General features: G+C 41.0%; 3 protein-coding genes across 3 annotated transcripts in view; all 3 read left to right on the top strand.

The window, feature by feature from the left end:
* Window positions 1-1198: 1198 nt before the first annotated feature.
* LOC109989921 (gasdermin-E) lies at window positions 1199-8073 on the top strand. The gene is made up of 10 exons (XM_020641831.3): window positions 1199-1482; window positions 3055-3283; window positions 3387-3579; window positions 3718-3895; window positions 4025-4145; window positions 4327-4473; window positions 5497-5618; window positions 5842-6010; window positions 6102-6172; window positions 6499-8073. The coding sequence occupies exons 2-10, from the start codon at window positions 3073-3075 to the stop codon at window positions 6733-6735; spliced, it is 1449 nt and encodes a 482-aa protein (XP_020497487.2). The 5' UTR covers window positions 1199-1482; window positions 3055-3072; the 3' UTR covers window positions 6736-8073.
* A 1285-nt stretch (window positions 8074-9358) lies between these two features.
* nup42 (nucleoporin 42) lies at window positions 9359-13378 on the top strand. The gene is made up of 7 exons (XM_020641833.3): window positions 9359-9699; window positions 10298-10601; window positions 10706-10794; window positions 10928-11004; window positions 11211-11297; window positions 11407-11509; window positions 12443-13378. The coding sequence occupies exons 1-7, from the start codon at window positions 9486-9488 to the stop codon at window positions 12964-12966; spliced, it is 1398 nt and encodes a 465-aa protein (XP_020497489.2). The 5' UTR covers window positions 9359-9485; the 3' UTR covers window positions 12967-13378.
* Window positions 13379-17985: 4607 nt separating this feature from the next.
* The window catches only part of rims3 (regulating synaptic membrane exocytosis 3), a 40350-nt gene continuing 33224 nt past the window's right edge, over window positions 17986-25111 (top strand). Inside the window, exon 1 of the mRNA XM_020641819.2 lies at window positions 17986-18216. The gene's annotated coding sequence lies outside the window, so the exon portion shown is untranslated. The remainder of the gene's footprint in view (window positions 18217-25111) is intronic.

Below are 25111 nucleotides of genomic sequence, written 5' to 3'. Positions count from 1 at the left end.
TGGGCATAGTCGTTTTCCTTAATAGAATAAAATCCGATGAGTTATAAAAAAATTCACCCCCCCCACAGTGTGAGGAGAAGGGGCCGTCAACTTCTCAGATATATCTCGTTTTTTGAACCAGGCTGTAAACATGTTGATTCCTGTGGTAAAAACGGGCTTTTTTGGCTGTGGGCTTATGGCACTTCCGGCGCTTCTGCAGCCAGCCTCAAGCGGAACCTCGAGGAACTGCAGTTTTTTGTACTTCCGCATAGGCTTCATTTTTCGAGACCGGAGGTTGCCCCTTGGAATATTATTAGTGAGTTTTTGAAACTGGCAACTGTCTCAATATCAGTCTTGTTACTTGATTTTTGTACATTATGCTGCTTCAGCTAAAATTTAGCGTACCACTTAATGATGAAAAAAAAAAAGTAAAGTACCTTTATGTCTGTAAAACATTTCAATGTTTCTTTCACCACAGCCCCAAATAACCGCTGTGACGACATGTGTGGCTATTTGTGTATCCATTGCTCAGGGGGACAGAGGCCTGTTATCACTACATCTGTTTGACAACTCCCTGTTAGTCTTTACAAACTCTCTACTTATCACTGCTACAAAGCATGTGATGGAACAAACTACACCCTCCTCTTTACACTTCTGGCCCAAGTCCTTGCATCATCACATACTATGCCAACAACTACCCACAATGTGGTTTCCTTCACTGTTATTGTAACCCATTTTAAGAATTATTACATAACATGTTTTAATTGGGGTTACTGAAAGAAAGGTGAACATGTGCCACTCTCTCAGGAGGATAATCATCTTGCTCTGCTCCATGAGCAGAGAAGGTATAGGCCTACTGATTTCATTGAGTTTGGGGCTTTGTGTGATTTTGTTTTTTAACCTTTTTGACAAAGTTTATGAACTCTAAAGTAGTTTATTTGATGACTTCTTGAAAATAGCATTAGACAGGATGTGGTGTTGCAGGGGAAAACACCACCTGTGCAAGGTTCAAAGCATCACCTTTGTGCAGATTCCGAGCAAGAGGGAATTAAATGAATCAATAAGGCACAATTATTTTTTTTTTGTCTAAAAAAAAACAGAATGAAAGAGGCAAGTCTACTCATGTCCAGTAGTATCAAACACGCACGCGCATACAAAGAGTTCATATGCTCATAATTAACTCTGCAGTGAGAGTGGGAGGGGAGGCGGTCTCTGTCTTGCGCTGTGAAGTGAATAACGGTACAGTACAACCTTCTCCCTCCATTCAGCCACAGCTCTGACCCAAGACAGCTGCAATCACAGATTATTATTATTTTTTTTTTTACTTTTTCTGTTACGGACACTATCGATTCAGCGATTGTTCCAACCAGGGGACTATCTTGTGGGCACATTTGGACACTTTTACGCATGACGACTTCGATGACACTTCTCGGGTGACAGCAGGACCTCGTCGCGTAACGACTAAAAGCCCTGAATCGTTCGGGAAGTTTTAAGTTAATTGAGGTAGGGTACAACTTCATTTTCTAATTAAGAACATTCACCAATGACTTTGAGAAGCACAACTAACGACTCTGTTTTCACTCTAGTCGGATGAGAAACGCATGTTAATGTTTTGGATAAACTTTGTTTGTCAGAAAAATGTGTTTTTATTAATCCGAGTCATGCGTTCCCAAGACTCGAGCACGACTGACCTCACTAATACAAGCACGCGCAGCTCTGCAGCCGGGATACATTAGAGAGAGTGGGCTGCCGGGAATCAGACACGCGCGCGCGTGTCTTTTACTTGTATGCACGCGGCAGGAATGTTGTGGGAGACATTTTTTTGCCAGTTAGGTTAACTGTTTGTATTGGCGAGGATTTTAATAGGATTATTTTTCTTAATTGGAGCTTCCTTTGAACTTTCGCTTTTGTGAATCACATTTCAGCTCTTAATAAGTGTTTTACATGAGATTAAAGCTAAAATAATAGGACAATACTTTTTATAGAAACATTTTAATGTGCTTTGCTGTTTGCTTTATGGTAATATGCTTCTGATAATATTTTAGGAACCATTATGATAAACTTTACAACACTAATATAAATACGCTTACACATAACTTTAACCACGTAAACTAGACTAAATGGAGGTTATTTCTATCATGTATTTTGCGCTTTCACGTATAGTCTTGTTTCAGTTTTGTTCATACTGAAAGACAGAAACAAAATATTTGGAATCTCCTAACTCTTTAATAATTTAAATCTAATGACTCAACACACTGAAATAATGTCGAGTCAAATAGGGTTTGTGTTTACAGTGTTTCCCCTACCATAGGGGAAACACCCCCCCCCCCCTCCCCCCCCCCCCCCTTGAAGGTCAAGTAAAAAAAATTAAGATTTATTTTTGGGCTTTTTGTGCCTTTATTGTAGTGATGGGATAGTGGATAGAGTCGGAAATCAGGGAAAGAAGTCATGTAAGGATACCTTTCCGATAGAAAAGGACAGCTGTCATTACAAGTAGCATGAACAGCAAGATTCCTTCAAGTGTTTGTGACGGTGTGTCAGCGTAACCCCCCCCCCCCCCCCATAAACCTAGGGGAAACACTGGTTTGCATAAACCAGGGGCTGTTCTGTTCTTGAGTCATGAAGGGAAAAAGCGTCAGAAATCTAAGCCTCTCCCTCTCTTGTGTATTCACCCAAACTGACTTCTCCCTCGGTCCTCCTGCCAACACTTCCAGTTTGTTTAAACATACCTTTAAACTTTCTTCCAAACCGTCTGCTCTCTTTCTCCTCACAGCACAAATCCCCTTTAACGCCTGATTACTTTAAATATTTAAGCAATGAAAGCTGAGCTGAGTGTAGGGGAACTTCCTTAAGGCCAACTGAGTCACTGAAACTTCAAGAGTGGTGCCGGGTTACGGGAGACCCCGCACAAACAAAAGGGTTGCAGGTTTCTGAAATTGAATAAACTACATCAGGAGGGTTAAAATAGGGAGAATAACTACTGTAGTCTTGAATGGAAACCCCCCTAAGTTTGGTTCTGGCTCTTTGTGGACAAAGTTAAAGCCTTTAATGTCTCTGTTTTGCAACTGTCTGCAGCCCTCGTCTGCTGAAGCCATGTTTTCCAAAGCCACCGCCAACTTTGTTCGCGACATTGACCCCGAAGGAAGCCTCATCCACGTGTCCCGAGTGAATGACTCACACAAACTGGTTCCCATGGCGCTTGTCGTCAAACGCAATCGCATCTGGTTCTGGCAGAAACCGAAATACCACACCACAGATTTCAGCCTCAGCGACTTGTTGCAGGGAGACAAGGGACTCAGTCCTGGTATGTAGGTGTGCACATGCACAAAATCTAAACTTCTCTGTAGATATTTTCACATTGCACGAAGCCACTTAAACCCATCCTGTCTTTCAACATTTGTTTTCAGGTGTTTCTGAGGAAGAGTTTCTTTCCTTCGAGGGGAAGTATGGGGACAAACTCTCGGCGAAGCTGGACACTGAGGCTGGCTCCGTCAGCGGCACACTGGAGGGGTATGGCACCTCCAAACTGAAGTCGTGTTTTGGCAAGCTGAAGAAAGAGACTCTGGATGTGACGAAGCTGCTGCAAGACTCCAGCGGCAGGTGGACACACACACACACAGACACACACACACACACACACACACACACACACACACACACACACACACACACACACACACACACACACACACACACACACACTGCTAAGCACTTCGACGTCTTTTTTTTTTCCTGTAGGATGGTTAACATGGAGCATGTGCTGGTGCAGCAGCTGGAGAAGCCAGCTGAGGTGCTGGCGGTGGTGAAGGAGCGCATCTTCACCACGGACTCCTGCTCCGTCAGCCAGACAAAAAAGGAGCAGTGCATCTTTCAGGGGGTGCTTGGGCTCATTGGCATGCTGGGAAGCCCTTTTAAGGTGGGTGCGGATGGCATTGATTTAATATGGGTGCTCTGCAAACAGTCGTTAAGTTACTGGTCAGAACATTGATGCAAAGCATTTCCCCTGGATTTTATTAAAACACGTGTGTATTATGTGTCTTTTAAGTTGTGTGTCAAGGAGAGAAACAAGATCGAAGCAGACAGCGATGTTTCCTTGAAGATCCCCTCCGGTACAGTTGTCGCATATAGCGTCATTGAGCTGGAGATTAAGAAAAATGGACAATATGGTGAGTGATTATGCAATGAAAAATGTACATTGTCGTTGTTGAAATAGCAGATAACACTGTGTCCACTGTAATAAAGCGGTTGGAAAAGGGAAGTGGATCACTTGATAGTTTTGACTTTATCTTTTTCACTGTAAATGTCCTCCTCTGTATCTTTTTAACACGTGTTTTTCCATATTTTCAGGAATTTGTGTAAGACCTGGCGCAATAGGAGGCATTGAGGCAGACTCACCCGTAACAACGCCATCCCATGATTTCTTGGACACAATTGACGGACAATGCAATGGGCAGAAAGCTCCAGAAACAGTGCCATCGAGTGCATCACAAAATGGTTTGTAACAGTTAATTCATTCATACATTTGGCCAGTAACACGGACGATAAAATTCTGTTCATATTTTTCTTTTTCTGTGAGGAAGTGAGGATTTTGTGGAACCCCAATGAGTTCCTTTTTCCAGAAACAAATGACTTTATGGCTTCAATTAAAAAGTGCCTCTCATTTGTTAACTATACTACTACTTGTAAGGAAGCTGGAGTTACGATGGTTACAAAAAAATACTATGAGCACAATGCAAAGAAAAAACGGACTTCTCATGGTGCTCAGTTGGGTTTATTTATTCCCCTTTAACAATTATACATATAGTTACTTCATGTTCTTATTTTGCTAGAGATCTCCGTTTCCATTCCCAGATTTCCAAATGACCTTAAAATACCGGCTTGTCAAACCAACCTACACATCCAAAAACAAATCCACACTTTGCTCCCAAAAAGAAAACACAATTCTCTCATTGTGTCATTTTTTAAATATTTTGAAGTTATGTCATCTTTGTCTTATTTGTGGAACTGATTCAAAATCAAGGTGGTGATATAAAATGATGCTGGTTTTGTTACGCGCCCTCATTCCTGGGAGAAGTAAGATTTTATAGTGGAGTAAACTGTGTCACACTTATGACTATACGGTAGCTTAATTTAAATTAGTAATGTTGCCTCACTAGAAATTTAAGCAGCATCCAAAAAATGTTGATCGCATAATGCTGTGAGGAATTACAATAATAAGCCTATGAACCACTATTATCAATATCAAAACTGATGGTCATGTGAGTATTTAAAGGGCAGATTTGGACAGATATGTGTTGAAACATTGCATTTGTTTATTTTAGGATGATAGTTATTGTAAAAATAATCTTCAAATCCTTAAAAAAGATCATACATTTCAAACAAACTAACAAGGATTCTCATCTTGGCCAAATCAATCATAATAATAAAGGTGGAAGACTTAGGCTAAGACCAGCCACATTTTCATGCTGCTGTAGCTTCTGTTTAAATCCTGATATAGAATGTTCCTCTCTCTTACAGGCTCACATGAGATGGACCTTTCTCCTCTGGCAGAGCTGCCCCAGTCTGCTCGATTTGCCTTGTTCAAGTGCCTCCAAGACACTCTGAGGGACAGAGGTGCTCTGTCATACCTGCAGTGTTTGGTAAGTGATACAATGACAGCAATACACCGGAGGTTTTTATGTTGGCCACTTGTTGTTTTGGGTTCTACAATCATTCTACAAGTTACACGTGTAGACGATTGTGTTACAATTGGCTTCCCCAAACAGACACTGTATCCCAGAACAGCAGTTTAATAAAGTCAAAGACAGAATCTGTGACACGGCAAATATTCAGTTGTCTTTGTTGCCCCGCCCCCTCTGTCAGCTGGAGGACTTGTGTAGCGGTGAAACACTCGACATGGCCGAACATGGACAGCTATCGGGCAGTCAGGAAATAACGTTTTCAGCCATACTGGACAGTTACACTGAGGACAGCCAGGGTGGTGTACCTGCTCACCTAATGGCTGCTCACCTGCTGGTCAGCGCCATGGAAGGTAAGGGGGTCAGCTTCAGACTGAAACATTAGTCCAGAAAGAAAACATTTCCAAAACCTAATCATGTGTGTCATATTTGTTGTTTTATTAGAGTTGCCTGATAAAACTCTGAGCCTCCTGGCGGGAAGCTGTCCTGAATTCCTGGAGGCCTTCGACACACTGGTCAGTTCATACACACTTTTACACCACTGACTTCAAAACTGTTGAAAATATAATGATCAGTTATGAATTTGATATGAAGCTAAACAAGTCCAATATTTGAATGTGTATTGGCAGAATACATATGTGAGTTTATAGTTTGGCCTTTATAAGAAATATGCTTATTTGATTGATACCACTCTTGAGTGTGCACTGCAGCTAGTTAGCCTAGCTTAGCATAAGGAGAAAACAGCCTATGTGAAGGTAACCAAACCAAACCAAAAGCAAAACGTGAAAAATTCGACATAGATTTTTTTCCAATCTCTCCATCCATTTATCCATCAAACCAGATGACCAGGTTAAAGGACAGCAGCGAGCCTCTCTCCATCCAGTGTCTTCCAGTCCTGCTGCAGGACAACCAGGCCTTCCAACTTGCTGAGCAGCTGCTCAGTTCCACCAACGTGACCTTGAGGAGAGATGCAGACTGGCTACAGATGGAGACAGGAAACCAAGCGGGAGTTCCCTGCGTGGTCCTCTGTCTCAGCATACAGGGTTTGTCTATGCTGAGCAGAGGGCTGGAGGAGTAGAGGTGTCTTCATCTGCACTTTCTTCCAATTTCTATAGACTGTATTCAAGACGTTTATTTCTTTGTTGTAAAATGAATTTGGATTAAGCTTATTGGAGTCTGTTTTAAAACATTTAAAAACAACATTTTATTAATAACTATGTAACGTAGAGATATTATATAATTGTATTGTTCTCCCAAATGTTTTTGTTACCAGGCAAAGACTTCGTATTTTTGTATAAAGAAATAAATATATTTTATGCAATGAATTTGTGTAAGTTGGGGCAGCTCATAAATGGTTCATACGAGTGTCTCACTAGTATTGCTTGTAAGCCATTGAGAACTTTAGAATGCACCTTATATTAATCTGTCCAACAGATGATTTGTGTATTTTATAAATCCAGTTTTAAAAAAAAAACATTTGCTAAAACTTGTTTTTACACCAATACTTACCGTTACCTTGTTGTATCGACTCTGTCAAGCTTTTTGGAAGCTTGATCCAAAGGCAACTGGACTTATGAGATAGATATAAGATATTGAAGACGTTTCACCTCTCCTTCAGTTCTAAACTAACTGGTGGATGGAGCTGGAAATTTAAGCCTCTGAGGATCATCAGCTCCGTCCATCAGACAGTTTAGAACCAAAGAAAACTTTCAGCGGAGAGGTGAAACGTCTTCAAGATCTTAAATCAGGTCCTGTTGCCTTTGGATCAAGCTTCAAATTTACATTTTCTGTCCTGGAGGTCTGAAAACCTACACAGAGTGTATTTTATTGCTGCTACTGCTTGATTAAACCATGCATTCATTTTCTAGTTTTATTTACGAAGAAAACAACATTTTAAGCATTCCCTGATATATTGGAATTTAATGCAAAATCATACAAAACATAATGTTATGATTTATGACTTGTATTGATGTTTCAGTGTTCAAATCATGTGTACCTGAGCTATAAAGTTTATGAAGCTACCTTTGAAATGCAACTATTACCACTCTCTGTTAACATTCATATTTCATATTATGTGTTAAGAAAAAGACTTTACATATTTATTTCATATTCTTTGAAAAACAAGAAAAGTTTTCATGTAAGTCTTTGGGTCAGTGTTTTAATAACGTTACAACAGTTTATCATTGATCCTGAATCAATGTATTTTTGGTAAACGTTTATCATTGGGATTAATCTGTGTACTCTATTTAAAAAAAGGTCACATCAGATACACTTTTAGCATATTTTTTACATATTTTATTGAAACTGTTCATTACAGAGTTTTAATGTCTGAGGTCTCAATCCGCCTTTGTATGATGTTTTTCAGGAACCATGTTTATTTTCACATACCAAATAAACCACAGTCACCCATGTTCAAGGTTGTGTTGGGTGTGTTTCTTTTATGGCTGATGAGACCTTTTGTCTGAACAGGGCTCACAGACTATGATCATTTTGTTTGCAGCTCCTGTTAGTATGGGACAGGTTACATCATCTATTGTAATTGTGTAGTCACAATCCAGTTAGTTTAGCTTCAGGGCTGAATTACTAATCAGGTTTTAGAGGACAAATATCCTGTACATGGCCTTACGAGCCCCAGTTCAACCTGTTTCAGGGTTTGGGAAATGAGTAATTTCTTTAGTTGTTAGGAATGTTGGCTATCTTCTTGTCTTGTAAAATGTCAACTTTGAAAGTATAGTTTCAAAAACATAGCTCCTCCCTTTTTAGGAATTATAGTCAGACAAAAACATTGCACACAGCTGTGTGAGTGTAAAAGGGCCACCAGTTTACATGAAAATCACGTCAGTTACGTCAAGCATTTTTTTCTGGATTGCAAATTTGCAGCAATGTTACACAGCAACAATAAAAACTGCACTGATTAAATACTACCCATGCTTCAGCGGGGACAACTGATGTAACATTAATATGAGAAAAAAAATGTAAGTCAAAATTTAGGTTCCTGAAAATTACCGTTGTATCATCACCATAGACCAGGGGTGTCCAAAGTGCGGCCCGAGGGCCATTTGTGGCCCTTGAGGGGATTTTTTTTTTTTGCGGTCCGTGATTTCAAATAAAGAATCAAAAGATTTTGGCCCGAGGCCTCGATTAAGATTGGCACATTATCTTATTTTTCTTTTTCATGTTAACAAGAGCTGAACAATATTCCTAAAAAAGAAAATGTTCAGTAACATGTATGGTTTTTTTTGTTTGTTTTTTTTAAATCTACAGCTTTTACTATTTTCCACATTTTTTTGTAAACTATGAAAAAAAACTTATGCAAAGTTTTTGCAAACAAGCAGACTGGTGTTTAACCTTTTAATGACCTGAGCTAAATGCAGAAAGCTTTTCCCAAAAAAAAATGAACCACGTTACAGGCTTGATTCTGAGACAAAAAACAAATAAAGTAGAACGAACAAAATCTAAATATTTGATTTCTTTTTATTAAAGGGTTTCTTTAGCGAGCCTTTTGATTCTGATCTACAAAGCCTTACTACTTTTTTCAACTATATTTTAAAAAACAAAACCTGTGGCCCCCCCTAACACGACAATTTTGGCCCTGAAGAAAGAAAGTTTGGACACCACTGACCTCGACTGTAAAGTAAATATTCATATCATCATCACGAGAGGTCGCTGTTTGTGTTCTCGTTGTGATTGGCCGATGACGTAAATTCTCTGCGACGGCAGCTCAATTTTCTTCCTTGGTCGCATGAAAACATGCGGCGCTGTTGATAAGGGGGAACTATTGAAGAGAGGTTTATTTTCTTTTGTTTTTACAAACAACATCGTGTGGAAATGCCAGTGTGCAATTTCTTTCTTCAGGGACGTTGTCGTTATGGCGACAAATGTTGGAATGAACACCCGAGGGGGGGAAGCCGAGGAGGAGGAGGAGGAGGTGGAGGAGGAGGAGGAGGAGGAGGAGGAGGAGGAGGAGGAGGAGGATACAACAACAACAACACCAACTACAACCGCTCCTCTGCTCAACAACAGCCCAGAGGAGGAGGTGGAGGTAACGACCAGTAAATAGGTCTTCAGCTACACTTTCTGTTGTCCAGTTTTCACTAGGACAGTAATTTAAGACTTTTAATCAACTTGATTTAATCATTACAGCCTCTTACAAAAAAAAAAGACTACCTGCTGCTTAATGCGTATGAATACATTGAAGTGAAGTCAGCAAGGCCAGTGGACAAAAAAGAAATGGACAGCTAAACATGCAGGGATTACAATTTTAGAAAGTAGAAGACACTATTTTCTGTCATTCTGCTCCCAAATATGTCTCGGAGCATAACAATCTAAAAGTCTGTTTACTTTGTAAAATAACAAACTAACTAATTACTTTTGAACCCTAGTTTCCGATAAGGAAACATAAGGACACACAACCCACTTATCACAGGGCTGAAAGATGGATGAATGGAAGAGGGATCCCTCTCTCTTGACAGACAGCCATGCTGTTGTAGTGTGTTGTTGTTGTTGTTGTTGTTGTTGTTGTTGTTGTTGTAAAAACTGATGCAAGTACAAATGACATTTAGTCAAAAAATGTAAGCTCACTGGTTTAGGATCGACATCTTTTCCCTCTTTGATGACTGTTGTTTGCATTTTGATTTCAGGGTATGGAAACCGAGTGTGGGTGAATCCTTCACAGCAAAAAGGAGGCTATATCCAGCCTTCGTCCTTCTCCTCTCAAGGGAGCAATGACTGGGGAGGTGGAGGAGGAGGAGGAGGTGGAGGAGGAAATGACTGGGGTCAAGCAGGAGGTGCAGGGAGAAGAGACAACTTGAAGTCCTCTGAATTCAGCTTCTCTAATCAAAACAGATTTTCATCGCTGGCTCCGTCCAGTACCTTTGACAGAGGAGGAAGAGGAGGTGGAGGGCAGCAGGTGCCGACTGGAGATGAAGATGATGACAAAAAACTGTGAGTCTGCTTGATTATTATTATTTTTTTAGGGGTGGCAAAAAAAAAGTGACTGTTTTGAAAAAGGAATTCACTCGTGTGATGTCTGTCTTACTGTCCCACAGGGAGATCATTCAGATGGACATGGACATTTGGGAAAGCTCAGGACAGTGGAGGTTCTCGTGTTACTCGGGCTCAAAGGACCCTTTATCTGGTCCGTATAATGTGTACATTTGAATACTTGATTTCTGGTGTTGTTTGAAGTCACAAACAATCTTAGTTTTGAATGATAAAACCAATAACCAAGACACAACAACTGAGTGATGTGTGATATTTCATGTCCACAGGTTTCACTGATCTCTCTCCTGAAGAGCTCAGGCTGGAGTTTAACGCCACAAGAGTCTCAGGAAATCTGCAGAGTTATGTAAGTGTCTAGAATGTTACTCCTGATGTTTGTCTCCAGGCCATTAAGAAAATAAAGAGGTTACCTTCTGCGGTGAGCTTCTGTAGACTCTTGACTTCCTGAATAAAGTCTACTATTCCAAGATTATTGTTAACCTTAGAGTCTGATCAGACAGTCATTTTTAAAAATATGCCACAGTCTAACAAATTCCTGTTGAATGTTTTTAGGTTGATGGGGTCAACCAGTTGTTGAACCAGTGGAGAAGCAGAGTCCAGGAGCTGAAAGTCATGAGTCCAGCCACCCGCACAGCTGTGGTGAGACACAAACACACACACCGTGTAGTACTCCTGTTTATTTTGATGAAGGCACTTTAAGAAAACGGTAAACATGTCATGATATTTTCCTGCGTTTACTGTTTTACAGCTTGCGGAGTTAAACAACCCAGCACCTCAGGCATCGTCAGGCGGCTTTGATTCAGGGACAGTGACTGGATTCGGATCCTCTTCATCTGGCTTCGAAAGCAAAGGTTAGACTGAGTTCTCTGCATTTGTCACTTTGACACCAAGCTCCATGTTTTGTTTTTTTTTGTAGCAAATGTCATGACACCAATCCTATGCTGCCATGGCCTGGTGGGTCTTAAAACTTAAATTTGTCAGGTGCACTGTTGGACTATTTCTGTCTTGAGGTAGCAGAAAGCAATGTCTTCCATTGATTAAGAGAAGAAAAAAAGCGCTTCCACTCTGCTTGCCACACGAACAGGGATACACTGCAGTGCTCCCACTCCATCTTTAAATACCTGATTAGTTGCTCATTCGCTGTCAAATTGATTTGCTGATTACACACAGGAGCACAGGAAGCTTGTGTTACAAACATCTCCATGCGCCATTAAAGCATTTTGGTTTTGTGAAATTGTTGTGGTGATATAAGCAGAAAAGGTCCTCACACCAGGACGCTTTAGTAGCTGTTAGAATCCTGCGCAGACCCAAGACGGCAGACAGAGCCTAACCTGTTCCCAGACAGACAGCAAGATTCCTTTTAAGCCGCCCTGTGTCTGGAGATTTGTATCTGTCCATGAAGTTACGCAGCTGTACCTTTTTTATAGGTAAATGAACATAGTGTCCTTCTTTTTTTAAGGAGACACACTTATTGTCAAAACTTTTTATTTGAACCACAATTATTTATTTTTAGATGACCCTACAGACCCAAACTAGCTGTTTTCATTGTTCTAACCTTGGTGCTTCTGTCTGTAGCGTTAATTCAACTTACTCCATAATAACCTATGACTATAGTACTGGAGCAAATAACTGAACTACATGTGAGATGTGACTTACTGACTGCCATGTCAAGTGATTGTGAAGAACATGAATGCATCTGAATTTGAGTGTGTAGGTTTATAGATCACAATAAGCCTTTTTTTTGGCTTTTCCTCGCCTTTGAACTTTAATTTCTTATCATGTAGGTTTTGGAGCTGCAGCACCAGCCCAGGCCAGCACTTTCAGCTTTGCTGCTCCCAGTGGGGGATTTGGTTCCTCAGCACCACCACCATCATCGTCCACAGGTTTTGGCAGTGCCTTAGCTTCGCCTACACAGCCTCCCTCTGGGTTTGGTTCGTCCTCCTCGGCCCCCTCTGCTCCCTCAGCTTCTTCTTTCTCCTTCAACTCTACAACTACAAGCACGCCGGCAGCCACTTCAGGATTCGGCTCGGCCTCCGGGTTCAGCTTCTCCTCGGCAGCCGGCACAGGAGGAGGATTCGGAGGCGGTTTCGGGGCCGGAGCACCAGCAGCATCAGCAGGAAGCAGCAGCGGTTTCGGTCAATCTGCTCCACCTGCAGCAGGAGGTGGGTCCGCTGGCGGGGCGTCAGACTGTCTTTTTTCACCAGCGAGCGAACTGACTCCAGAGGAACTGAACCAGTTTAAGGCTAAGAAGTTCACTCTAGGCCAGATCCCTTTAAAACCTCCTCCAGCAGACATGTTGATGGTATGATGCTTTGGGAAAAACCTCCAAGAAGTTTATGAAATAAAACAATAATTTATACAAAGCTAAGATTTCAGTTCCTTCTGAGTAGTGCTACATTTAAACCAACGTGGTTATACTCTTTATAAACATGTGGCTTATATAAGGGGGTTTACATCTTAGATTTTTCTGTGAATGCAAAGTGTGCTTCATATAAAGCTGCTTAAACACAGCATTTATTTTTGTATTTTTTTGTCATATTGGCTTAGTTTTTTCCAGGTGACTGAATGTCTTTTGAATCGGATTACCAATTTAACTTTTCTCTATCTGTGAAGATGCTGACGCTCAACAATTAATTTGATGTGTGACATTTCTGCTCATCAATTTGCCTGTTTATGAAATCAAGTACAATCTTGACAACAATAAAAAAACATACCTTTTATCTGCATAATAAAAGTGGAGTAAATCATTCATAATATCCTTAGAAACAAATTTACTTATTGGGAGTTGATGCCATTTCTTCAGAATCTGTTCTCTTATGTCCACGTTCATTCATTTTATAAAGTTGTAATAGCAACACAGAAACAGAAGAGGGTGTCATGCTAAAAAAAAAAACCCAAAAAACATCTGCTTTTAAAGATGCTACAAGAATAAACAGATATGGTAAGTGTAAATACCTGCATAACCATAACACTAATTTGAAGGCCATGTATTAATCTGTTTAAGATAAGAGATAAGATAAAGCGTTATTGATTCCCCATTGGGGGAAAGTTAGTTGCCACAACAGCTAAAAAAAGAACAGGAATAGAATCCACAGAAACAGCAAGAAGAGTGCTCGCTCAGATTGTACCATGACACAATATTGGAAAAAACTTGTCGAGGCCCATCATTCCAAAACCATCCATCCACACCAGCATGACAATATTAATGATGGTTTTGATGCTGATTAGAACTCAAGAAAAGCTGTCGATGTTGTTAATGCAGATATATTAACTTTTTTTTTTTTTTTTTAAAGTGCTTTGCCTCTGTCCATTACCTTACAGTCCCGGGTTGTCTGATGGGACTTAAAGCTGTTCGTTTGCACTCATTGACGTTGATTCCTTCTTTCCAGATCCTTGCTTGTGTTGTTCTTACTCTCTAATGAACGTAGCTTTGGATAAAAGCACCTGCTAAATGAATTGTTGAATGTAGGCATCCAAAATGGGGGGGGGGGGGGCTAGAATTTGGCAGTTTGTGTATATGACAGTGAGTGAGTGAGCCATTCAATATGTATTCATTAGGTGTTGAGCACCCAGTGGGACCACAAGAAGAGGAAAGAGACAGCAATAACCTATTCTGCTGCTGTAGGGGCTCCTGCTCTGCTGACTGGGGCATATTTTCAGCTGACAGGGGGCTTGTGATATCAAGAGGGGGTGAAATTGGGCTGTGTGTGTCTTGGTGTGGATTGAGTGTGTGTGTGTGTGTGAAAGTATCCCAAGTCAGTATCTAATTGATGGTCAAGGAAATTGTGTTTGTAGGCACCTTCAAATGCCAACACAACACTAAGTAGATTTACCCAAGCACTGCACTCAAATACACATTTAAAGTTCTGTTCTTGAATATTTCCATTTCATGCGACTTCATACTTCTATTCCACTGAAATTCTTCATTCAAGCATGATTTTTTAAAATGCAGAGTTACTCTGTTTACTTGTAACAGAGTATTTTATGTTGCCGCATCACTTCTTTCACACTGCCAGTGACGGCATGCAACATAATTCTCCATCCTACAACTCAGTCTGTCAGCAGTAACCTCCCACCCACCCCCTGCCTGCAGATAACACATAAATAATGCAGCAGATTAATGAGCAATTGAAACAGACTAGCTCATGAAAAGGCACTCGCCTGCTCGTTTGAATGCAACTTATTACAAAAAATTGCCGCCCGGTGACGCTTTAGTACGTCTTAATGGAGAACTATAGGCATTTGAGAATCTGTTGCTTCTGCAAAGGAAATAATCACAAACTGCAAGACTAACTGTGTTTATGTAACGTATGCATGAGCTGAACAGGGTGGATGAAAGCTAAATTAAAGGTGAGTGATGAGCGTGTGGATGCCTGCACACACACACACACATACACACACCTCATGAATACCTGTACTAGGTAACACTAGGGCGCACGTTTCAGTCATTTTATTCTAAGGATATCACAGTCCACCAAACTGACTTGTTTAATAGCAAAAAAAACTGATTTGTGAGTCATTCCCTCCTGGGGATTCTTCAGTATTCCCAACAGGGAGCTTGGATTTGCAGGGATGACATTTGAGTTGAAATGAACACGCGCACACACTCACACCTTTCATGTACTGAACGCTCTCCTCGTCTCCTCTAACCTACCCCACCCTCCTGTGAAAGCATAGCTTACACAAACCTGATCACATGACCATCATGTGTACTGTAATTCAATTGACTGTGACCTAACTCCAGCTACACGGAGCAGACATACACTGTAGCCATACTGTGCTTTAACTTTTTCCATAGGGGCAGTAAAGTCAGCCGGTCTAGTTAATTCCTGGTTTTGGTTTGTGCAGCTGTGTATGTCTTTTCCAAGTTCTGAACGGCTCAATCCTTTGAATTATGACTGCTGCTGCAGCTATTAAAATTCCTCCTCCAGATCCCTGTTTTTTATTTGACACTATCTAAATGCACATTTTGTTCATTGTAATTACAAAGCCATTGTGGTCTCTGCATCAGCTGATTGCAGCAACAGATGCTCTCACCATGGCTTGAATCCCCGCTCTCTACAGAATGTTAATGAGCTGATTCGGATTCAGCGCTGGTATTAATGTTGGTTGGGGGCTTATTCCGCTCGACCCTCCTTTCTGCTGCATCGGGGAACAAGAATTGATTATGCTGTGCCACATCGGTTTCGCCTATGGGAAACAGGGCATTGATCCAAGGCTGGTGATATATGCCTATTATAGTGACTTGCCACATGGCTGACTGAGTGCCACATATTTCACCTACAAGGTCCTGGAACTGAATTTCTTGTGCTGCAGATGTTTATGGGTTCATATAAGGATCAGTGCACCGCGTTCCTCTGACAGTAATAACACACCATAGTGAGTAAATACTGTCAGCAAAGAGAATATATATGTGCTGTATATGATGGCAGAGCGGGAACAGCCTGGATCCTCTGACCCGGAGAGGCACTAAAAGGCTTGGCAGAAAATGATGTTACATACATTCATTATATTAATTTCATCTGTGTATGCATGCTCCCTAAGCAGAGAGGGGAAGAAACATCTAAAGCTCTCTCTTTATGCATCTGTTTTATGCATTTAAAGGTTTGGCATGCTTTTCCATTTCTAAAACAAATTACGAATACTTTTCCGGGAACATCATGTCTGCTCGCTTTGTTTTCTTCTTCAGCGTTATGATCATTGTGCAATGCAGACAGAGCGACACAGATGAAACTCCGCCAGCATTATGTGACAGGTTTTCTTGTCCAACAAGGCCAAGTTAAGTTGATTAAATTAGTAAGTGGAAAAACACGTTTGAAATGTAATTTGCAAAAGAGATCAAAACTTAAACGCTTTATCCACTGTACTTCATAATAGTTGAGCAGCTATCTGGGTTAAAACAACATTATTTCCCTCCTTCAATGGGCTTTACCACTTTCACAATCTCCACTTACTCCAGTTGTGTTTAGAGTTAGCTACCGGTATTTCTGTTGTAGAAGAAAAACAGTTTTGCTTTTGCTGTAAAAATGTCCAGTGTGTTACACTTCCGATTAATGTTACATAAACCTGTAGACATTGTATAGGCAGCTCCCATGGTCTCAGTGTGCTTTCATAGCACATGTGGTGTTATCATTAACTTTAAGGTTGTTGGATATGCACTTGTTATTTTATTTTGTGAAGTGTCCTATAGCCTAAATATGCTGTAGGTTGCTAGCTTAGCTAAGCATAAATATTGGCAATGTTTAGCTCTTTCAATGGGTAAGAACAAAAACTGCGTACCAGCACATCTACAGCTCATTTGATAACACAAAATGTGTCATGTGCCAGGCTAGTTATTGGCCAAAGGTTTCCCTTTCTTGAGCCTTGAAATTGCTACATAGGTGCCTGCTAGTTCATATTATTTAATGTTTTATCATTTTGTTTTTCGTTGTTGTTATTGTAAAATATGGCCCTGTTTATTATTAGATTCGCTTTGGAGTCCATGCAGGTCTGTATTTTACATATAGGCTGTAAATAACTGTTACAGTCTCTGATTTTTACACAGTGGTTCTACATTGCTAGCTATTTCTGGCTACTTCCTGTCTTAATGTTGTGCAAAGCTAACATGCTAATGCCTGTAGCTTCACATTTGGATCATGAACCTAATCTACCTCTCAGCACCAAAGTTGATAAACTTGCTCCACAAAATGTGCACAACAATTTCTCCACTAGTAGGCCTATATTTCGCTATCAGTCTTGTCTCCGTTTGGCCAAATTCCAAAACCGTGTTGGTGAAAGAGGCCATTTAAGTTTTGGGTTTGCCCTAGCCCTCATGCTTTTTAATTCGACCATGTACTTCTGGGGCCAAATGATTGAAAATGTGCTGTAGTGCAGGGGTGGGCAACTGGCAGCCGGGTGGCCACATGCGGCCCCCATCAACCCTCAATGTGGCCCTCAGGTCAATTTTTACACATCAATTAATTGGAATCATGAAGAAAATATGACAAAATCTGCCGTGAAATCATGAAAACCAGAAATGTGTCAATAATAATATTTGATCACTGGTATATGTTGAGTTACGTCTGAGACATAAATGACTGCAATCCTTTTCTATCCTACAATGTGGCCCCTTCTGGCAGTGAGAACTAAATGAATGTGGCCCTTTGCTGTGACCAAAGTTGCCCATCCCTGCTGTAGTGCATCTAATTTAGTTAAATTATAAAACTACAGCGCTAACAAATGCTTTTCCCGCACTAGGCCACACGTTGTCGCTGTTTCCCATGTCGCTGACAGCTCCACACGCTCTTCCCTCCTCCTCTCCTCCTCTCTCCTCCTCTCTCCTCCTCTCTCCTCCTCTCCACAGCAGCGCGTCTCTCACCGCGCCTTGGATGCCGTGTGATCAGCAGCAGTGAGCGGAGAAGCCGTCCAGCAGATCGCCGTCAGAACACCAGCACAGCCAAAAATAAAAAAATAAAAATACAACCTAAACGATGACATTCTTACAGAAAAGACAGAAGCAAACAAGCATTTGACAACTTCCGAGTCCGCACCTTGCCTTCGCTGCTCCTTGCTGTAAGCGGTAAGTGCTCTAAAAAAAAAAAAAAAAAAAATCTTTTTTAGTTGCAGAGCTCGCAACGCTCAATTTCCCGCACGGAGCATCGACAGCGCCAATGCACTGATGATGTGAATAATGTCATTAATAGCAGAGCAGATGATCGATGATAAGGGAAGCATGTCGGCTTATTAAACTGGGCGCAGTCATACAGAAATGTCTTTAATTATTACAATATTCAGGCCCATTGTAAGCAATGTGCACCAGATTAGATGCGATCAGCTGGATATACTTCATTGTCTTTTATTCTCTCACCTTGGAAACATTTTAAGCCTAGCAAATGCCAAGGCAGCTTACAGCTTCAGTTTCATGCCTTCTGTTACTTCAGTCAATCTCATTAACTGTTTAAATGGGCTCATACGCGATTGTGTGGACTAGACAATGCAGATTAAGGCCGTTAAGAGAATGTAATACCACTTTCCTTATTTAGCCAATAACTATAATTGATAGCATATTGTGCTTTGGCATTTACATGTCCCTGCGTTGGTGTTGGAGAAATAAGAATCTAATTGTCAGTATTGGTTTAGGAATGTAGGGACAGCCATGCCAGAGTTCAGCTCTGCCCTTTTAGGGTTAGGGTTATAGGTTCATCTATGGAAACACTGCAAGGGGTCAAAGGCACAGAGGTGGGTTTAGGATAGGTGAGATTTTTAACTGCTACTCCAGTTTTGATTGTGTTTGTATGTGCGAGCGCATGCAAGTGAGGGTGTCAGTATGAGGGGGTGGGGGAGAGTAGAAGCACATTTGGAGACGCCTGAGCCAGCACTCAGCGTAGGCCAAGAGCATGCTGAGGTGTTAGATTATATCAGATGGCTGCACGCATGCACATGAATGCATACGCAGCGACAAACACAAACACAGCAAAGTCCAGATCTCAACTCAAACTGTGCGCCTCCACCTGGGGAATGGGGGTAGAAACACGTGATGGGGCTGCACATTCTCTCAATGTTGAAGAGAGTCTGACAGAAGCTGTTGCTCACGTTTTTTGTTTGGGTTAAATGGAGTCAGACTCATTTTACAATACCTATTTCAGGGTTTAAAAATGTGCAGATTGCAGATGTGGCACCCAATATTTTTTTGTGGTGGAACAAAAAAAAAGCCTTGAGAAGAAGCCTGCTTTCTTAATTCATAACTTTAACAATGGATACTTAACATTGTTGTACATTGGTTATTAGTTTTGGTGTGGCTCAACTCGCATGCGCAGCACACAGTGTTGACATTATTGCGTCGAACTGAGCTCTGCTGGAAAAAAAACAACAAGACAACCCCAACGAATATCATGGCCAAATATTTATCTGTATTATATTATATATTATATTATATGTCAGAAAACACATCTGTGATATAAACCCAATGACCTTAATTGTATTGGCTGACTGATATACTGGTCTAGTGTTGAATAGAGTGTGACGCATACATTGGGTACATTAAGCAGCTCTTAGGAGAGGGCTCTCCTTGGATCGCGTTGAGGAGAAAGAGAATAATTATCCATGCGCTTAACTCCTAAAATCCTTTCCTGACTCATACTTGATCCGCTGAATAATCCATTGAGACAGAATTGAGACAGTAAAAGCTGTGAAGAGACTCACCCCTCTATGTGGAAAGTTTAAGTTTCTATACCTGCATGTAAATATTTCTAAAACGTATAAAATCTGAAGTTTTTTCCATAAATCTGCATTTTGTACCAGTGTAAATTTTTTTTAAACTGACGTACAATGCAGTGAAATGAATGTTTATAAAAATACATGTATTCATGTAACACTATAGGGGCTGTATGGTGGTGCAGTGGTTAGAGTTGTTGCCTCACAGCGAGGAAGGTCCTGGTTCTAATCCCCTTCGGACAGGGTCTCTGTGGAGGTTGCATGTTCTCCCTGTCTCTCCGGGTACTCCGGCTTCCTCACACAGTCCAAAGACATGCTCGTAAGGTTAATTGGTGACTCGAGAATTGCCCGTAAGTGTGAATGTGTGGCTGGTTGTGTGTCTCCATATGTTAGCCCTGTGATTGTCGGGCGAACAGTCCAGATCCAGCCCCCTCCCCCCCACATCTGCAAATGGTAAAAGCGGTATTGATAATGGATGGCTGTAGCACAATAGTTTCATATTTGGAGAGGTGCAATGTGTTTTAAACAACTTCAAAGGGCAGAAAAAACTATGCCTTTCTTTGTATATGTCTATTTACAGAAAGAGATGTGTCAGATTGTTAAAGAGAAACCGGCAACTCAAAAGGCCAGACTTACTGTTGTTCAGTGTATCATCTTCCATCAAAGCTCACATGCAGCGACCGCACGCACTCTTCAACATTTATAGCAGGAAAGGGCAAAGGCAAAGTCCAGTACAGCTCCCACACACACGCACACAGACACACACACACACACACAAACACACACGCTCAGATATGCAGTGACACATCTGACCACACTTCAGATCTGTAGCTGGCAGCTGCTGGTCCTGGTCTTCTTTGAAATGAAAATAAAATGAAAACAACCAAGGGGGCAGAGCAGACACTTATCATAGTAATGAGCAGCCTTTGTGTCCTCGTGTGTGTGTGTGTGTGTGTGTGTGTGTGTGTGTGTGTGTGTGTGTGTGTGTGTGTGTGTGTGTGTGTGTGTGTGTGTTGTTGCAGAAGTGTACACTTGAAGACAACCCTCTGCATTTTCTGGCCAAGTGGTACGCATCATCAAATAGAAGTGCTGTGACTGGCTGACAATGATTGGTTGCCCCGTATCTCCGCTCACTTCCCTCTTCATGCTGGGCTTGCTAATGAGACTAGATAGTGTAAAAGAGATTATGTTACACACTCGCATACACACTCGCATACACACACACACACACACACACACACGAACACACATTGAACTCGCATTCAGATGAGCTCAACCCGTATAGATGTGGGTGCTGGTATTGACCTATATTTTTGAAGTATACATTACACAGAGTCAGGTGATCACACAGTTGAATACGGCTGTATTTTTCCAAGCTATACAGCAATCCTCAGAAAATCAATTCCACTCAACACATGATCGGTGTTTGAGGCTGCTGCAGGAGCAAAGGTGACCTCCATGATATGCATGTGAGTCACTCACTTGCTGGTCGAACAGCTTAGTAGGAAATAAAGTAGGGCTTCATAATAACTCATAATAAGTGATTAATGCATTTGCAAAGTCTGATTCTTTTTTGCAATGAATTAAAAAACTATATTTCATATTAACATGCAATGCTTTCTCACTTTCTCACTCAGCATGTGTAAATTGTTCACATTGGTTGGTTGCCTGGATCCACACTATCATAATGTAGTCAGATGGAGCTAAAACTATAGCTAACTGCAACCCTCAGACAAATAGGTGGAAATTTAGTGGAAAGAAAGAAATAGTGTTGGATTGATTTTGGCTTCAGGAGGTTCATGTAGCAAGCACAGGGATCGTGTAAAACATGGAACACAGCAGAAAGACAGAAAGTGTGAGCTTGATTTATCCAAATACTGATGTATTTGGATAAATTACTGCACTACATATCGTTTACGCAATATTGAACAATTTAATTGCAGATTGCATAACATGCAAGCTGACTTATTTCTTTTTCTTATATCTATATTATGTAGGTCATAATCGTAAACCAGAAAAGTGTTTTTTTTTTCATGGTGCCAAATCACAACAAAAGTTCTCACATAGAGAGGGGCTAGACTCTACTATTAAAGCCCACTACCAGTTTGACTGGTCAGCCATAAACACACAAGCAACCATCGATGGAGATACATATAAAAGCAAGACGGTACATATTTAAATTCATAATTAATGAAATAAAGCTTTAGAAAGAAGTCTTTTAGTGCAGAGAGAAAGATTTACAGCTTGTATCTTGTCCTCCTGCGGGATCAGACTACATTCCAAAGTCCAGAGTCCTGCTGTAAATAAGAAAGGGAGGCGAGCTTCTTTGACCCCGGCCTCATCCCAGAGGACTGTTGTAGCCCTCCACCTCAGGACCACACAACTTGTGCTTTTTTAACAGGAACTAGTGATCCAGGCATTGCACGCACTTCTTCAGCCCAGGCTGGTTCCCACATCCCAGGTGGGATTGAGAGACGAGTGAAGGCGGGGAGGAGGCGTGGCTTAAGGGGTAGTGAGAGAGCTGTCACTGACCACATTAGTCATCAGAGAAAGCAGGCCATGAGTCAGGAAAGCTCCAAGTCTCATCCATCACGCCCCTCTTAACCCACTTTCCTTCCAGTCCAGCCACTCCGACTTTTTTATTTTTCTATTTTCAAGCTAGCGCTCCATCCCCCAGCTGCTGACAGAGTCACTTTGCCATCCCTCTTTTTATTGTGATGAAAAGGAGAAGAGGGAGCGACGAGAGAGGTTCGGTGCTGGACAGATTGCAGATTGAGAGGAGATTTAGGGTCAACCTTTTATGTACACAGTTTAAAAAGCCAGGGCGTTGTTTTCCTAAATTTGAAGAAAAAACGAACACAACGGTTAGAGCCGGTTTGTTGAATCCACGCGATTGTGGAAAGAAAGAGGATAACACAGTGACATAGTGTGTCTCATCCTCACACCAGATTCCCTGTGGTGGTGTGTGGAGAGAAACCCTGTAAGCTGGTGAGACTACTGAAGAGTGATAAGTGTGGATATTAGAGCGGTCTCACTTCTCGAAAAGACTCCTGGCTCAAATCCTGGATGAGGTATTTGATTCACTGCAGAGACAAAACATTATATTGCTAGCTCAGCAGTGAAGGGATTATCCTGGAATATGGTGGGAGCAGGGGATGAGTGAATGAACATTTGAAATGATACTCAGCAGGGCAGTGATTTAATGGCTATCAATGTGGCTTAGTGCCAGCATTTTTTAAATTTATGTTACTGTTAAAACTATGAACGGCCAGCTACCTACCTTAAAGTGTGTACAATTTAATCTCAACCTCTTAGTTGGAGTGACTGGCTTTTCCTCTTCATGACGTGTTTAAATGAATCCTGCTGAAGTGTAAGCTTGTTCTCTGACTGCTGCATGTTCCACATTCAGATTTTCCTTTGTAGTTCTCATGTTGCTGTTGGCCCACATGTCATTTTCTGCCGGTCTATGTTGTAAAAATTGCTAAAAATGACGGACAAATGACGCTTTTGAAAAACCATATTTGATCACATTTTAACCTGATAACTTTTTCAGCACCTTCAAATCAACATTCGTGAAATATGAGCATGTTGTTTAGCACATAAACTAGACCTGACATAAGTGTTTTGAAATCTTGCTAAACAATTATTATTTTTTTTTTACTTTTAAAAGTAGCCCTCCAACTCAAACTAGTATTTTAAAGGAGCAATGTGTAACTCTGACACCTAGCGTTTAAAATGGTTACTGCAGTCCAAATTCAAAACATTAACGAGTGCTTTCTACCCCACTCCTCCCTAGAATCGATGTTTCCATGTTGTGGACACTGAAGCTTCAGTGTTTAACCGGCTGTGCATCATCGTTCTTGAAACCTTTCTTTGCTCTCTTCATTTTTCAAAAGCATCTCCAATATTTATCCAAGTTTTGCCATGTTTCTGGTCTTGAAGCTTATATGAAAAATGCAGTAGAATCACTTATATCTGAACCAGTTTGCTTGCCTGCTTTCATCGCTGAAACACCTGTTGGTTTGACGTTTGTCTGGCAAACCAAGGGGCGTCCAGAACAGCCTTATGGGTTTGCCTTCTCCACTACTACTACTGTTTGCCTACTTCTCTGGTCAAAACAAAAACAAACCATTCAAGACCGCAATCAAAACTTAGAAGGAGAAAATACTGGCTGCTGCATTGTTGACAGAGAAGACAGCACTTCAACATAGCATGTTTCCTTAATGTCTGGTGATATAATAAGGTCATGTTATGATTGAATTTAGTAGATTTCTTACATATTGAGCCTTTCAAAAAATAAGATTTGTTGCCAAAGTTGCTGTGTTTTTGGTGCTCCCATCTTCGCTGAATCGAGGCAAACTCATCAGGCATGGGCTATAGTTTTATACTGCCATATGTATGAAGGCGTTTAAGAAGCACTTTAATGTAATCTGCTTTAGTGAAAAAATGCATTTGCATGCACAGATTGATTTTATAACATTTATAACACAGATTGAGTTGATGTTTTTTTCACATACTGGTATTTGTCTTATAACAAGAGGCGTATCGATGTCCTTGTCTACTGCTAGCACTGCTAACATCTGTGTGGCTAATATTTTAAATGACCCTTTGCGATGCCTTATTGCATTTTAAACCTTCTCAGACGAGCTCATTTGACCCTTTAATTGCAGCGCTGAGGGAGAAAATGTGAACTGTGGCTTCAATGCCACTGCTGATTCAACATGATCCAGGCAATTTGTGTGAAAACATGGTGTGACGGATCGAATTTATGTCTGCTGTCACAAGGTGATGTAGAGGGTCTGACTCAATGACTCACCTCATTAAAGACTGAAAAAAAAAATGTTGATTGGTCCACTGGGGGAGGCAAAGCGAAAGCTTCTCATGTACTCCTTTTTCTGTTCATTTCATGGATGTTAGGATTTGATTCAGATTTGTGTGTGTGTGCGTACCCGACATAATATCCCTCTGCAAAGTGTGAAATGGGTAATTTGTTAATATCTAATGGTCCTGTGACTGTACCTGATTTTCTTCTTTTCATTGGGTACACAGAGCACTCTCTGTCAAAGTGATACTATCAAATCTAATTTTGTGTTTCATTTGGAAGTCATTTCAAGTCATTTAGCGAAGACACCAGTGTCACTGCCCCCATCATTTCATATTTTGTGTCTTTCTTTCGGCCACCCTTCTGGCAAGTCCATTCAGTAGAGCATATGTTTGTTTGCGCTACACTGGGTTTCACTGTGCGTGATTTTGTGTGTGAT

This window comes from Labrus bergylta, chromosome 19 (genome assembly GCF_963930695.1).
Source record: "Labrus bergylta chromosome 19, fLabBer1.1, whole genome shotgun sequence".
Lineage (NCBI taxonomy): Eukaryota > Metazoa > Chordata > Actinopteri > Labriformes > Labridae > Labrus > Labrus bergylta.
Note: the sequence above shows the minus strand (reverse complement) of the source record. Positions and strands in the feature narration are given on the sequence as shown.